General features: G+C 31.5%; 1 protein-coding gene and 1 long non-coding RNA gene across 2 annotated transcripts; both read left to right on the top strand.

Annotated features, from left to right (window-relative positions):
* The first annotated feature begins 730 nt into the window (after nt 1–730).
* On the top strand, nt 731–8,490 carry LOC112710111 (tryptophan--tRNA ligase, cytoplasmic). Its single transcript, XM_025762208.3, has 11 exons — nt 731–1,309; nt 1,416–1,535; nt 1,957–2,142; nt 2,410–2,527; nt 3,468–3,554; nt 4,461–4,553; nt 5,635–5,715; nt 6,184–6,255; nt 6,453–6,521; nt 6,714–6,824; nt 8,178–8,490. Exons 1-11 carry the CDS (start codon nt 1,059–1,061, stop codon nt 8,226–8,228), a joined length of 1,239 nt encoding a protein of 412 aa, XP_025617993.1. The 5' UTR covers nt 731–1,058; the 3' UTR covers nt 8,229–8,490.
* A 2,788-nt stretch (nt 8,491–11,278) lies between these two features.
* On the top strand, nt 11,279–12,636 carry LOC112710115 (uncharacterized). The gene is made up of 2 exons (XR_003156688.2): nt 11,279–11,626; nt 11,738–12,636. It is a non-coding gene; the product is annotated as an uncharacterized lncRNA (long non-coding RNA).
* Nucleotides 12,637–17,683: the final 5,047 nt, after the last annotated feature.

Genomic DNA, 17,683 nt, shown 5'->3' with positions numbered 1-17,683 from the left:
TTGTGGGTGATGCAAAATGCACGAAGAGAAAGAGTAATGATATATATGTACACTTTTTTTAGCTAATTTCTATACCAATATAGTTAAACTTAGTTACAAAAAACTTGTACACATAATATTATTTTAAAATTATAATTTTACTAAGAATTGCTATTAGCTCAAGACTTTTAAAATAAAAAATAATTTTATATTTAAATATCTCATATAAATTTTTTTTATTTATTAATTATATTTAAATATAACAAGATAAAAGTATTTATTTATTTATTATATAAAAAATATTTTTTAATTAATTTTTTTAAAAAAATATATAAATTATAATTTTTTAAAAAATATTTTTTATTTTTTAGTATTTTTTAATTACTAAAATTTACTAAATACACTAAAAAAAATTCAATAAAAAAAAACTTTTTTCAATTTGAATTAACTTTTAAAAAATACTTATTTTTTTAAAAAATATTTTTTTAACAAATAAAAATTATTTTATATTTAAATATTTTTTAAAATTTCAAGTATTAAAAATATTTTTTATTTTTTTAAAAAAATAAAGTATTATTAATTTAAAAAAATTATTTTTTAATAAAAATATTTTTTTTAAAGAATGTAATCAAATAAATTTTAAATTGAATAAAACTATTTTATTAAAAAAATACTTTTTCCAATCCAAATCAACCTTTAATAGCCTTCAAAGAAGCACAAATAACAAGAAACATTAACTCTGGATCACTTCATATTCGAATTTACTTAAAAAATTATTTGTACTTCTGCAACAAATTAAAGATTGAATAATTACATAAGAAAATAATAATTTCGGCATTGAACTACAAAACGGCATTTCCCAAATCCCCTCACCCTAAAATCCATCTCCTCCTTCTCCTCAGTCCTTTACCACTCCCAGTTGCAGCACCTCCTGCCTCCGACAAGCCACGCCCATCCTTATTGCCGGTGACAGCTACATTTCTCCACCAGATAAGCGGAGCGCTTACTAGCTCTCTCTTGCCGGCACCGATCAATCACTGCCGCCGGCAACTTCTCCCGACCCAAGGAACAACCGAGAAATGGCACCACCACCGGCAGCGGCAGAACAAATAGAGACCACGACGACGACTGCCATACATGAGGAAGATGATGGTCAAGTGGTGAATCCATGGGAGGTTTCAGCCAAAGACGGCGGCAAGATTGACTACGATAAGCTCATTGACCGCTTCGGTTGCCAGAGGCTCGACCACGCGCTCATCCAGCGCGTTGAGCACCTCACTTCTTGTCCCGCTCACGTCTTCCTCCGCCGCGGCGTCTTCTTTGCTCACCGGTACTCGTTCTGTCATTTTGTCTCGGTGATGAGATGAGCAATTGAATATGATGTCGTGTTTTGTGTTTTCATCGTGTTTGTTTCAAACTTATCTAATTTTTGGCAGTGATTTTGCTGAGATTTTGGATGCGTATGAAAGAGGCGATAACTTTTACTTGTATACTGGGAGAGGACCGTCCTCCGAAGCTTTGCATTTGGGGCATTTGATTCCCTTCATGTTCACCAAGTAAGGTGCATTTGAAATCATTGTTATTTGAAAAGATTCTGTTAGTTTGACTTGGATATTTTTGTGGAACTAAACTAATCTTTAATGGGCATCAAAGTAGTTTATTTTTATGTTAGAATTGTATCTTTCATGGGAATGGAAGTTTTGCAATATGTTTTTTTATAGCTTATGTGGTTCAATGCACATTGAATGATACATAACTAAGGGCCCTCCCTTGGGAGCACACACTAAGAATTTATTTGTCATCATAGAGTCATCTTATTTTATTACTTGAAGATCCATAAATTATATGATAGAAGTGTTTTATAGTGAAAGGGAATAAAATTTGTGTACTTGGAATTATATGCAATGAGAGTGAAGATGAGTCAATTATTTTAGTTGGTGATGGGTGTTTGTTGAATTAGTGGAAAACGACATGTAGGTATTTGCAAGATGTTTTCAAGGTTCCTCTGGTTATACAACTTACTGATGATGAGAAGTTCTTGTGGAAAAACCTTACTGTTGAGGAGTGCCAGAGACTTGCAAGGGAGAACGCAAAGGACATCATTGCTTGTGGTTTTGACATTTCAAAGACATTCATCTTCGCTGATTTCAATTATGTTGGTGGGTGAGTGAGTTTTATAAATGCAAGATTTTCTTAAAAACAGAATTTTCAAGTGTGCTTTCTTATACTTCAGGAACTTCCTGTCTGATTAATGTTTATGGCATTATGAATTTGATGTAAATGAGGAGCTGAATTTGACCTGGAGACTGAATGCTACCTTCTAAGAGCAAATTTGATGTTGGAACTGAAAGAGAAGAATTTCATGTTTTCTACTTCAACAATACCAGTTAGTATGTGTATAACTGTATATACTATTTTTTCCCTTTCCAGTGCCTTCTACAAGAACATGGTAGAGGTTGCAAAGCGTGTGACGTATAACCAGGCTGTTGGCATTTTTGGTTTCACTGGGGAAGATCATATTGGAAAAGTTAGCTTTCCACCTGTGCAGGTATAGTCTAGTTATTCGCTCTGTTGTATGTGGCCCATTTTATATTTTGCATTTATTTATTATGGTTTTCTGTTGCTGTAGCTTTAGCTATTAGAGTCGATTTCCTAATATTTAACTTTAATTTTTAAGGTTTAACTTATACATAATAATAATAATAATAATAATAATAATAATAATAATATGTCTGATCCCTAAATTGATTTAGCAGAATGAATTCGTTGACTACTAAATAATTTGCTTACCATGAAAGGATCTCATCATTTAGAGTTTGTGCATTCTTAGCATTTCGCCTCCAATATCGGGGTTTTGATTGTCCTATTTGACAATTAAATTATATGTAAAAGTCTTATTTGAAGGCCTAACACAACCTTCCTTTTTTATTTGTGATTGGGACAAACTATGAAACATAAGCAGAGTTATTAAACTATATGTAAATAAGAAATTAAAATTGTTCACAAGCAAAGCATTGAGTGTATGTTTATAATATTATAGGGGTTAGGGTCTCATTTCAGTAATACGTGGTTCACAGTTCACACCATCATATAAATTTGTACAAAATGCAAATTCAGCTATTGCTAAATCATTCCAAGTATTTTGAGTTTCTTATTGACAACTCACATGGAAAGTTGAATAATTAGTTAATTACTAATTTACTATTTTTAGACATTATATTTCATGTCATTGAATGAACAATAGAAGAGAGCATAAACCAAATGTTGAGTAACATAAATTTATGGACATGAAATAGATCTATATCTAGAACGGACAAAATATGAATTTATACACAGTTGTGAAATTTTTGTTCTTTTACAAGTTATATTCTAGTGTAACTTCATTGTAATTTATGGTCAGTTGCTTTTTCTGTTCTTTTTCATTCAATTATCATGCAAATATAAAGTTTTTACTTGAAAATGATTGAATTGCTTCATCTGTTTTTCAGGCAGTTCCATCATTCCCCAGTTCCTTTCCTCACCTATTTTCTGGCAAGGAGAATCTCCGATGTTTAATTCCATGCGCAATTGATCAGGTTCACTATTCTTGATGCCCTTTGTATGCTTCTCATGTTTATATATATAAACTTTTGTTTAATTTGTGTGGATAGGTGAATTCACATGTTGATTTAATTTGAAAATTAACTAGTATGGAGATTGGGAAAAAAAAAAAAGAGGGCTTCATTTGGCTTCCGGCAGTTGCTTTTTTTATTTTTGTGGTTTAAGAGACAAATATATTTGATTGAACGAAAAGTAGTATTAAACAAGTGTACAACTCGAGGGAATTCACATAACACTGATATCTGGAGAATCAGGGATTTTTAGACCTAAAATCTGCAACATATGGTTTGTATTTATGCTATCTGGACAATGGACATGACCTTAGAGAGCTTTAGATTACCAGTGAGGAAAGCCAGAAGCTCAACCATCAAAACTTCCTACCATAAGATGAGTGGAATTCCAGGAAAAAATGGAATTTTGAGCAGATTAAGAACCCTAAGATGGATGAATTAGGTAAAGAAGATAAATTATACCGGTCAATAAAGCCTTCTGACAATCACAGTCCTTATTTAAATTCAGTTAGCTTCATTTGCTTTTCTTATTATTTTATCTCGGACAAGTGAATACTTTAGGAGATATGATTACTCATCCTGCAAAACATTTTGCAAATGAGATAAGGGATAAATTATATTAGCTCGTAGAGTTTTATTATGCCCTTTGCATTTTTAATGCTACTACTTAAATAAGTAGCTAATATTATGAATTTATCTTGAATAATTATTTTCTTAGAATGACCTAATAATTTTGCCATCATGTCATAAAACTTTCTCTGTGAACATCAGGTTCTTGTACCTGGTATCATGGGGTCTCACTCACTAGTTTGCATGTGCATTTTAATGTTACCCATCTTTTGTAATGGCTATTCTTTATGAAACATTCAGGATCCCTATTTTAGAATGACGAGAGATGTTGCTCCTAAATTAGGATATCACAAGCCAGCCTTGATTGAATCATTATTCTTCCCTGCGCTACAGGTATTGTTATGCTGCAAAATAATGCTACTTTATTGAATTGATCAAGCACAACTAAAGTTTTGCATTTTTGTGTATATGTGCAATTTTCTTTTAAATGTGATTTTGCGCTATTTTTCCATGAACGTGAGTCATGTCTGCTAATGACGTGGAGTTGCTGCTAATCTACATGTGTCCCTGTATTCAACATTCCCATTTCCTAACAATCAGGAAGCACGAAAGAGGGAGTCGTGACTTCCTTGTGCTATGATGGTCAGACTTTGCCAGGAAACAACAGTGATACTGAACTTAATTAGTTCTGACATCAGTGAATGCAGAGTTATGGATGAGAATGGATAATGAAGTGAAGAGGAGGAGTTGACTGAGATAAGCTCAGCAAGTTGAGTGATTGTACTGTGAGGGCAACATATGTAAAATAGCAAGGAATTTTAAAGGGGAGGGACGAGGGGTCTATACCAAAGATATGGGAAGGTTCTCTAATGAGAGTATTATTACTAAAGCATTAGGGAAGAGGTAGGAAAATACTGGGAAAGACTTGGCCGGTGCTGAGCACCTCTAACTGCCCTGGGACTGCTTTCTTTTCTTGTTTTCTTGTATCTCAGGCTAATCCATACTGTTATGGTCTGTTTTCATCAATTTACAGCATTTTCTTCATTTAACGGTTTTATTTACCAACCACCGATCAACATCATTTTCGGTTATCCTGAATATGGAAGGCACTGTGGGATTCCAAATTCTGGTCCTTAATCCTGAAATTGCTTTTCATTGTATTTGTGGGAACGACTGCATTCCAGAAAGGCCAGAATGCCTGAGTATGTTTATTTGAAACTTTTTTGTGAAAAATATCAAAGCAATAGGAAAAGTGAATGCAACTACACTTGAATGTAAGATTGCTATACCATCCAGCATAAGCAAAACAAAGACCTCTTATTGATCTATGTTTTCTATTGGTGAGAATTTCATGAACTCTTATTGGAACATATCATCATCTTTTGTAGGCCTTGAAATTTTTACAGAAAACTCTTCTATGCGATTGCCTTTTTGTGTGGTTGTCCTTGGCTTTATTAGAGTTGAATGCTTGCAGGGGGAAACAGGAAAAATGTCTGCCAGTGACCCCAATTCCGCAATATATGTGACTGATTCAGCAAAAGACATAAAGAACAAGGTTTGGTCCTAAGATACTCTCTTTATGTTTTCTGCACTACTCTATTGTCTACATTTAACTGTTGTAGTGTTTATTCTTTGAATTACTTGTTTGATGAAGAATCTTGAGTTTGTATCCTATGTTGTGTATATCCAAGATATTAAGAGGTTCTGTTTCATTTCCTTTAATTGTATTCATTTCGACTCATTACCAGTCACCATATCAATCACTAATTCCCCTTCCGGCGAATCTTGTTGGGGCTCACTTGATGATTAGAAAGTTTAACACAGTCACCATATCAGTCACTAAATTCCCTTCCGGTAAATCTTGCTGCAGGTCACTAGATTAGGAAGTTTAATATTAGTCCCCTCGCCCTACAGTGCTTCTGTTTTTGTCTATCTTAAGCATCAAATTCCCCTCCCCCTGACCCTGTTTTGTTTTCTGGTTGCTTACCTTCACTACAAACTGTGTATTTGTGACTCTTTGCAGGTAAACAAGCATGCATTCTCTGGTGGTCAAGATTCTATAGAGAAACATAGGCAGTTAGGGGCGAATCTTGAGGTAATGAAGTTCTGATTGCTTTCTTCTGATGATTAATATGCTGGTTACATGTCAGTTTGTGGACATAACATTGTTCAGACAAGGGCTTAAAGACCCCTTCCGTTCTCCCTTTTCCGTACAATGAATTCCTTCTCTTATCTCTGTTGCTCTTTTCTTCTAATTGTAGATCAATAATCTTGACATGTTAAATTATTCAGGTAGATATACCAGTCAAATACCTTTCATTTTTCCTAGAAGATGATGCAGAACTTGAACACATAAAGAAGGTCAGATTTCTATTCCTTTTCCTTAGGGATTGTTTTGCGTTTTGGAGGGGAGAGGAGAGTAAGGGAAGGTTTGTAATGTAAATTTTACGCTACAAGCCCTCCACTTCCAAACTCACAAGACAAACAACTCCTAAATTGCTTTTTATGAGCAGCAAAATATGAGTTCTACTCTGACAAGTTTTCCTCTCATAGGAGTATGGGGCTGGACGCATGCTTACTGGTGAGGTGAAGCAGCGCCTAATTCAAGTTTTGACTGAACTCGTAGAGAGACATCGTAGGGCTCGTGCTGCCGTGACAGATGAGGTTTGCATTCTTGACTATTAAATATTGGCAAAGATGTGCTCATGCTTAAAAAATAGGACAAAAGAATACATGGGGCAACTAAATTGAAATCTCAATGGTTGATTACATTAGGTTGAAACACTGCATGTGCATAGATTATTCAAGTAATTGAGTTATGAGATGAATGTCATCTTCGTAAAGAGAAGTGAACAAATGGAACCAAATTTCACTTTTCAAACACAAAGATCAAGTTAGGAATGGTATCCAAAGAATCTCCTATGGGGGATTTAACAAACCCGGTAAATTAAAAAGCAAAGTCTAGTCCAGTAAACATCATAATCCAAAAGGAAAACAAGAATGAGTTTAAATTAACTAGTCAAAGGATCTTGAAGCCTGCCATTTATCATCAAGTTTCTCTAGAGTTCTTGGATGCCTTTAAACGAACTAGTGAAAGGATCTTCAAGCCCTGCTCTTTGTGAACATCAATTTTGTCTAAGTTCTTGAATGGGTTTAAACAAACTAGTCAAAGGATCTTCATGCCTGTTCTTTATGAACATCAAGTTTGTCTAGAGTTCTTATATTGGTTTAGGTGTTGGGTGCTACTGCATTATTGTGGGGATGTAGGGCACTTCACACGCTGCAATCCAAGTGGAGCTGTGTTCCATGCTTCAACTTTTCCACGAGTTTTACTCGTTGAGTAAGCTTCACCCATGCTAGTTTGCTATCCAAATCGATCAATTTCAAAAACAATCCCGCTACGTAACTAACAAGGATTCTACCAATTTCTGCCAACTCTTGTTTATGATTGTGTTTAATGGAAGTGTCTTTGTGGATGTCTAATAGAAATGTCTTTTTTATGGCTGTGTCTAATCAAAGTGTCTTTGTGGATGTGTCTCCTGGATGTGTCAATGCTAATTGTAATTAAAATATAATAATTAATTATTATTGGCAATAAGTTGGCAGATAGTATATTGGTACCCTATACTTTTCCTTTCAAAAAATGCATAAGGTATTTCAGAAGTTGATAGAACACTTCTACAGGATTCATGCCAACTTTACAGCTAGTCAGCTAGTATGAGGTTATGGATCCAATGCCTAACCAAATGAAAACTATGACAAAACAGGATGTTAATGTATCAAATAAAGCATAAATAACTTGAATTTCTGAGTTATCAGATTTCACCTTCTTTAAAGTCTGCCAGATTATGTTTTTCGGTTAGTAATTTCTTTGTTGAATTGTTGTCTAGTCTGATGAGACTGTTGAAGATTAAGGACGAAGTGTCCTTGCTCTATAAACATTTGTTTGTTTGTTATTATTCATATAGTGCAAAACTCAATTTTGTCATGTATTTTGGGTTCTGTAATTTCTTTCAGATGGTGGATGCATTTATGGCCGTGAGACCACTTCCCCACATGTTTGGCTGACGTTCTCTTATGTTATCTGCCCAAATATGAGATCAGTCGCTGAATTTCTATTCAAAAGTTAATCGTTTTTGTAGAACTTTTATATTTCGTTTTTGTTATATAGACATTTTACTTTCAAAAGTTATTCTTATAATATCTATTACTGTTCGATTAACCCGAAGTTTAGCAACCTTGAGTTAACCAACTCGAGAATCTAGATTACTTTTAAAGTTTTTATTGAACTTTTACAGCTATTAATGTTGAGTGTCATAATTTTGGACAATTTTCTCCAATTGTCATGATGCTTGTTAATAGTAACACAGAAGGAAAAGGAAATATTAGACATTAAAGGTGAATTTTAGTTACGTACTTCGCCCAACTGCATAATGTGATGATGCAGATATCCCATGTGCAACCTTATATAACTACGGATTTTTACTGACTGGGCTAAGCCTCTGCAGCGCCTTTCAATATCATGCAAAGTTTTGCAATCCAATTTGCGATCAAGCATTGTCACATTATCTTCGTATATGAACTTCTAAGATCCATTAGGAATAAATCATAAATGAGAAATTTCCAAGTTTGCTGAAAAATTTCGTCAAACATATGGATGTGCTACAACGGAACCAATGATTATCAAGAAAATATTACTGCCTTTGAGGCTAGGATGAACCTTCAGAGTGCTGTAGATGTTGTCAGTCGGTGTGCTTTTCAGATTACTTTGGCAGGACCATCCATCAATTGGTTCTACTCTTTTGTTGACATATCCCAAAAATTCCTTGCCCAATTCACGACACATTGTGAAGGCTAAACACTATTAATGACGCAAGGTAGTGATGAATTTACAAGAAAGTACCCCGACAAGTTCAGTGGCACATGTCTCAAGATTGATGGCCTCATGGACTCCATCTCTCTGCTTGACAAATGGTCTAATGAACGAAAATTTTCGTAAACATCTAATCACCAAACCAGTTTGGACTATACATAAGATCCAAAATGTCGTGAGATACATTAATGAGGAGGAAGTGAGTTAGGTTCAGCAAAATGCTAACCTGTCTCATCATCAGTCTCAAGCATCCCCACTTGGAACAATCACAAGGACCAAACCCTCAAGCCGCCAATCCCTGCATTCTTGCATATTGAAAGTTGCAAAGTAATTTTGACCTCCCCTACGATATAACTTTAGGAGTTAGACTTGCTACGTGTATAGTAAAATAAACTATTAAAATTAGCTATTAGTATAAAATATATGTTAAAATACAAAATTTACATTGAAAATGAATTAAACAACTCAAATATTTATATACAAATATATAGTGACTGATTTTAATAATTAATTTTAGTGTACAAATAATATTTTTTAAGAAGTTATATAGTTGCTTTGATCAATTCTTATTCAGGCGACGGTGTGTATCTACTTTTTAAGGTTTTATTGTCCCACCTTGATCAAGTGATCACAATATTGTAAGATACACGATATGTTGATTATACTACAGTTATGTCTTGATTTGCAATTTTAATATTGAATGTTTTCTTTCTATCTTAACACTATTGAATATTAAATCCAATCTAATATTAATCTACAATACTTCATTTTGTTGTTTTTTAAAATATTATATTTTACATATTGTCGTGCTTATTTAAATAATTCCGTATTACATTACTAAAAATGTAATTAAGATAAATAAATGTTTAATAATTTAGTTAAGATCATTCTATTTCAAATGTTTACTTTATAAGGCAAATAATTATTTCATATTCATGTTATTTTAAAAGATTTTTTTCTAATTCGTGTAATTCACTAATTCAGTAGGTTTAGTAATTGTAGAGATGTAAAAATAATCTAAATTATTTTTGTAAATACTGATGTTAATAATTGAACTTTGGTACATGGTATACGAATCAGGAATCACCAGATAAACTGATAAATCAAATGAACAAATGTTCTTTTATTAAAAAAATAATAAATAGAGAACCAAGGGTGAATATAACGTCTCCTATTGATTTATCATCAAAATTATGTGGAAAAAGAAATATGTTGTACACTACAAGAATGCATGAGGTGGTAGTTGGACTTTTAATGTTATGTCTTGTGTTCCCTAAAAATATAATTTAGATTAGTAAATCTGACAATAATTTGGCCTATATAAAATAATAATACTCTCATGTTCTTTCATCACATATTTTTCTTTATTCATTTCCCATGTTCTCCTCTAGTTATCTCTATCCCCACACATTAATCAATAAATTTTAGCCTTTTATACAGCAAATTTAGCAAATTTTGGACTAATTATTTTTTTTTCAAATATTATTATGGATAGACACACACACAAAATTATTATTGATGATAATTTATGTTCATCGTATTAAATTATGTTAACACATTTAAATTTAAATTTTAAAAAAGTATAACATTAATTTTTAATTTTTTTTTAATCTTTACTCTGTTTTTCTAGCAAAATTCATACCTTATCTACTAGGCCTATTCAGTAACAACAGTTAAATTAAACTTTTTGATTGAAAAGTCTTTATAGTTATTTCAATATTAAAAATGAACCAATATTTTAATTCGAATTAAAAATATACACCAGTTTTTAATTTTTTCGAAGTTAGAAGCTAAAAATATATTTGTCTTTAATCTGAGAAAGTCTATGTGAAAGAGTGTAATTCTTTGATTATAAAAAATTAAGATAATCAAGAATTAAAGTAATTAGTTATGACAATGGTAGAGAATTAGTTTTGATTTAAGGCGACTATTCTGATAAAGACATTAGAAATGTTTTTTTTAAAGACGCTATATGTGTCATATTGCTATTGGACGAATTATTAAATCAGTCAATAAAATATTTTGAATAAACTAAAATAAAATCGATTTATTATAATTATCAAATCTGATTCAATCTTTATTTAATTTTTTTATCAAAATAATAAATATATCTCTAACTTTTTATTTCGTAAACATTTAAATTCATAAAAATTTAAAATTATAGTTAAGTCCTTTAAAAAGATCCTAACCGAAAACCTTTTTCAAATCCAAACCCAAGTTAAGTCAAGCCCAATCTAAATGTCTCGTCAATCCCTTAATCTGACCCCCACCCCACCCGATTACCCCACCCCTCCCACGAAAAACCAAAAGAAAAGGAGCAAAAAAGGGAGAAGAAAGAAAAGGAACGGAACACTACGAGAGAATCGGAGGATGGCGGCAGTAAATTGGCAGCCGTTCACATAACCGCTGCAAATTGGCAAGTTAGTTTTCTCACCCTGTCACCTGTGTAAGAGCGCAAACCACTTCTCTGGAATCCTCACCACCGTGGTGCTCCCCTCCGTCAATTCCGGTAGTCTCGTTATCCCCATTGTTGTATCCATCACTGAGCCACTTTCCTACCCTTCCTCTATGATTGCGCGCACCACTTCATTAGGTTTGCTAATCCCTCTTTCAATTTGGTTGAGTTTTCTTTTTGGTTTCACTTCTCAATTTAGCTCAGATTGATGTTTTTCTTCTTGATTGGATATATATATCGCACGAACAGAAAAGGAGCAGAAACAAGAAACACACCTCCGCGCTAGAATCTTGGCCGATGTTCCTCTCTACCAGTCAGTACCGGTTGCATTGTGTTTCCCCTTGCCAGTGGATCCAGTAGCTGAACTCATATAATGGCTCAAAAATCTGATGATTGAATTAAGAATTGATGTTCCAGCCCCTCCCCTGATGTATTGTGATAATCTCAGTGCAGTGTTACTAGCAGCAAACCCCATCTTACACTCAAAGTCGAAGCACAAAGAAAATAGTGAATGTCAGTCAGGTTCAATACAAGTAGCAGATGTGTTTACAAAAGCTCTCCCTAGTACTGCATTCTTGCAATTTCAATCAATATTGAATGTAATACAGAACGGGCCAAGTAGTGAAGAAGGAAGACTGAAGTCAGAAGAGTCAGAAACTGGGAACCATGAGAAGAAGAATGTCAAGTATGAAGAAAACTCAAAACTGGTGGAAGAAGTAGAAGAATCTCAAAGTAGTGACGATGACAGAGTAACAGTGCATTCAGACTGGTGGAAGAAGTAGAAGAATTTCAAAGCAGTGACAATGATAGAGTAACAGTGCATTCAGGCAATTAAAGCTTGAGGCAGTTAAGGCTGCAGCTGGCATTCAGTTAAAGTCAGTTACAGATTATTGTTATGAGTGCCAGGCTGGAATTCAGTTAGCTAGTTAGTCTCAGTCTGTTAGCTTCCCCAATCAGTTAGTTAGAACACCCCTCCCAAATATGCTTATATATACATGGACTACACTGTAAGTGATGTTGAATCAATAATACAATACAATAAAAATTCACTCAACTCTTAGGCCTGGTACCTTTCAGTATGTAAAAAATTTCTCATTCAATTTTGCTGTGTTTTTTTTGGTTTCAGAATACAAATTGGTTCCCACTAATCTTTTTCTTGTTGGTTCGATTTCTATTTTAGTTAATGTGTTTGGTTTGTTTGGTTTGTCTAAAAAATCTCCTTTTCAATTTGGGGAAAATTTCTTTTTCATTTCAGATTTCAATTTGGTTCACATCATGCTTTTTCTTCTTGATTTGGTTTCAATTTTTTGGAGTTTGTTTTCGTTCTTGCCAAGAACACATGACAAAAGGGGGTGAAGCAAAGGAAAGGCCTGCAAGACGCACCAATACCGCTGTGAAGAGTTGTCGCCGCAACGCGCTGCACCTCCATTCTGGGTCTTTCCTATCTGGTACGTGTATATTATTAGTTGCTGCCGTCTTTACCTATTTCAATTTAGGGTAGAATCAACTTTTTCCAATTTCGATTCATACTAAAGATGTTATGCATTGTTGATTAATTTGTGGAAATAGTATTACTATATGTTAATAATAATTTAGATTTACATGTATGCATCTTAATATGTTTGGATTGGTGTTTTGTATTTTTTGGAGAGGAATATAGTGGATGTTGAGGGGTAGAGAATGATATGTGGTGAGTTGTGAATGTATCTATTGCCTTTATACTCTTTTGGGAAATTTTGTTCTTTTACACAATTTAGTATTCTGTTTTTACTGTTTTAATTGTGTGCTGGATATGGGGCTTGTGTGGTTAATAAATAATAACTGGTCTTGCAAATATTTATGCATCCTGCCATATGCTAAATACTTTAGTTGGTTTATGAGAGGTCCTACAGAAAATTTCTTTTCCACATAATTTAACATGTTGTGGAGTGCTATTTTGGTTCCTGTGCTGTATTTAGATTATTGCAATAGATTTTTTATACCTTTTTTTGAGAATGTTTAAATCTTCATTTTAATATGCTAAATCATTGATAACAAATTTCTATTATCCACTAATTCAAGTTTTAATCATATTATGCAAGTAAAATACAATAATATTAGAGTTAAAGATGCTAAAGTACCCGACCACCTCCATTTTTACTAAAGAGTGATCAAATTTAACATACCCTGGCTGGTAATATAAATTATTGTGTAAATTTACCACGTGTAATGTGGATATGACTATGAGAATTTGGAGCTACTAGAACCTTTGATGTTTATGAATAGGCCCAAACCTCAAAGTTCTTGCAAATTTATGATATAAGTATTTTGACTAGAATACCTCATGTTTAAGAATTCCAGATGCATGCATCTCGAAGAAGAGGGAGGTGACAGGTGTAATTTTGTAATGCTATGTTGCTACATTAGTTATTAGTTCCTGATTTGCATGCTATAGCAATTTTTTTGGGTAAATTTACTTGGACTTTTGTAATAAGTTGTCTGTAGTCTTTCTTACAAAGCAACTTTCTCTAGATTCCTTTGGCAAAAACAAGTCTTCAAATAGCTAAATTATTACGATAACAAAAGCTAGTTTCTTATTTATTTCTTTATTTTTGGTGTCATATCCCCTTGTTCAATGTTTACGAGTATCTCTTGATTTTGTTTAATTAAATTGTGTTATACCTATGATCATATTAACATTATTATGTGCATAATTTGCCTCTTTTTGCAATTGGCCTTGGCACTTTCTAAAACTAGTGAAGCTTTTGGGGATAATAATAATAATAATAATAATAATAATAATAATAATAATAATAATAATAATAATAATAATAAATTTGCTCCTAATTGGACGACTACAAGAGAAAAAAAATTATATTCCACTTTATCTCATCTTACCATGAATTATATTAAGTTTATTTATATTTGGAGATATCTTGATTATTTTATTTAAATTTTTTTATATTCTTTCTTTTTTCAATTACTTATTTATATTTTATTTAATTTACGCTTTTAACAAGATGTTTTTTTTGTCACACATCCAAATTATCGCAAATGAGATTGTGCAATTTTTGCACCATTTTAGTGGCAAAGCCAGCGGTAGCATGAGTTAATGACAAAAGAGTTATGAGTTGGAGAGAGCTGGAGAAAAGAAGGAAGACAAAGCGGCGACGCCTAAATCAAATAAGCCGTCCTTTGTACTTTGATTTTCCAAATCCCAATGACAAACAATTGCAAGCATACCTTGAATTTGACACTGATAATAATAGGCCCTCCAAGATAATTTAAATCTATACATTTATTATACATTGTCCAAAATATCGTATAACTATGTTTCAATTCAATTATATGCCTACCACAGCTAGCAAAATTCAATTGCAACTTGAAGAGAGGATGCAAGTGAGGGGATCAAAAAATGGGATCCATGAGGTTGATGGAAAAGACAAGGCCATAGACATAGCATTGATTAGTATATATTCAGAGTAACTTAATATTACATAAGATAATTAAATTCTATGAATCCATAAGAGATGATTTTACGTGACTTTGCTAAATTCAATTGGATTAATTGGACTAATTATAATATCTTTAAATTTAACATTTTATATGAAAAATATTTTAGTTTAATAATTTAAACCAATCAAACCTTTTCATTAAACAAAAAAATCAGTCATCTTTAATGTAAAACTTTTTTCTTATTTAATGTACTAGTGATCAATTTTTAAGAATGAAATCATAGTTTTTATGTCAAATTTTCCTTTCCTTTTTCTAATGATATCATCAGTTTTAACTATATATGAAAGGTAAGATATATATAACTTTTCTTTATAAAAATGACCAATATCTGACTATAAGTGAAAATTTTTATTTTAATATAAGTATAAAATTTTTTAAGATTAAAAAAAATTATTGATTAATACAAAAATGAAGAACTAAGAATAAAATCATATCATATCTAACACATTAGAAAATAAAATATCGGTATAACTGTGTAAATTGCATTAATCATGAGATTTTAATACATGAATAAAATTTAAAATATTATTCTATTCTCAAAATTCAATCTAAAAATTATGTTTAATAACTTAATTCACTTAATTAGAGTATATTCATTAGAATTATTTTTGTAACAATAGCTAATGAAATTATTCAGGATCAAGTTTAAAATAAAATAATAGCAATTAATGTGAATTTAATCAAGTATTAAAATAAAATAATGATAAACTATTGTTGTATTAATATAGTGACATCATGAATTTGATTTGTTTATAGATTTATAATTGAGTCAAGGAAGAACGATAGCCATCTCAAACTTACTTCGTTAACAGTTTGATAAGTTAAAGTGATGATGTTGATGACAGATTTTGAACTTTAATTTGAACTTATATATTAATATGAATTTAATATGGTACTGAAACTAGTATTATGTTTGTTGGTTCAGAAAATAGTACTAAAATTTTAGTATCTATTTCCAAAATTTCAGAAGTACTTCCAAAAAGTGGGGACAGAAGACTGAAATTTAGTGGGACGAAGATTGAAACTTTAATAACATTTTACACCTAAAATATCATCATTTCAATTAATTAATTTCAAGTTTACTCTGTATACAAATTAAATTAGAGTTTTATTCTTATTTTAGTCTCTGTCTTCCACTTTACACCAAATACACTAAGACTTATTTCAGCCTTTGTCTCTCAAGTTCAGTTTCTCAGTCTCTGTCTCTCAATCTCAGTCTCTCAGTCTCTGTCGCTCTTCCAAATGCTACCTAACATAAGCGCTGACGAAAACAATGGCGAATATTATCTTATCTGCACTGTCATCTCTCGCATCGGATAAGATCCACACTCTAAAAGGATCGGTGTGGTTGTAGGATACGACAAATTTTTTGTTGGTTTAGGATGGATACCAATCTAGAGAAACCATTTTATCAATACTCTAAAAATATATTTGTCTCTTGAATATGATAGAGAAATAGAGAAAAAATAGGTTTAAAAGAAATAAATAAATAAATAAATAATAACCTAAAAATATATTTTTTTACAAAAAAGATTAATATATATAAAAAATTAAAATTAAAATTAAAAATGTGAGATTTTATTAATAGTTATAATATTATATTCTTTTAAAAAAAGATAATAGGTTTGGGTTTGGTTTCTATAATTATAATTTTTACTTGCTAATGACGTTAATACATATTCAAAGTATAACTATTCAAGATTTTTATTTCTCTATTGTATGACTGAAGTTAGAGTTTTTGCCTATTTCTATCACTGGATTCAAAAGTTTTGTAAGATTAAATTTAAAAAAATACGGTAAAAAACTATTAGAGATATTTAATTATCAAAAAAGACCTTTAATATAAAAATTAAGTGAGAATAATATTTATAATATTTATAAAAATTAATTTTTTAAAATTTCAAATGTATATGTAAACCATAGCCTACTTTATTATTATTATTATTATTATTATTATTATTATTATTATTATTATTAAACCTAACCTAAATTTTAAATTCAGTAGTTTACTCTATAATTTAGATATATATTATTGAAGGGATGAGAATTCCTTTAATCTTCCATGACAAATTGAATGCAAAAATGAGGTATGCACTATGCACTAGGAAGAGGATGAAGAATTTTTATTACTGGAAAGCATGCTTTGATATATCTTGGCAGTGCTATTTTTGTTACATAATTGTATAGGTCAGAGGCAAGAGATTGCTACATATACGACTATACATAAAACTGAAAAATATTACAAAAAAATTTTAACATTTGTTAAAAATAGTTCACGGATATATCTTCAGAATTTAGAATTAACTATAACTTCAAATTAGTAATTCATGAAGCAGGAAATAAAAAGATATTTTTGTGAAGTTAAATAGAATTGGATAAAATTAAATATAGTAAAGGGTCACGTTGAAACTAACAACACCGTCTCTTTCAACTTCTGAATCCCTTTTTTATTCTTCCTCCTTTCAACTTCTTATTTTTGGCATCATCTTTATTTATTTTGCAAATTTTTTTTTATGAAAAATGGGTATATAGTCTTCACCTGAGCTAATGTGTGCTCATTATTCCATCTGAACTATAAATGAGAAACCGAATTGTATTGTTGATGATTATTTGTTTACTCTATTTTTTAAGCAAAAGCATTGAAAATGAAAGAGTGAGGTAGAATACCAATGACAAAAATATTTCACAACCAAAATGAGA

The sequence above is a fragment of the Arachis hypogaea genome, chromosome 9 (genome assembly GCF_003086295.3).
Source record: "Arachis hypogaea cultivar Tifrunner chromosome 9, arahy.Tifrunner.gnm2.J5K5, whole genome shotgun sequence".
NCBI lineage: Eukaryota > Viridiplantae > Streptophyta > Magnoliopsida > Fabales > Fabaceae > Arachis > Arachis hypogaea.
This window is presented reverse-complemented; position numbering and strand designations above follow the sequence as displayed.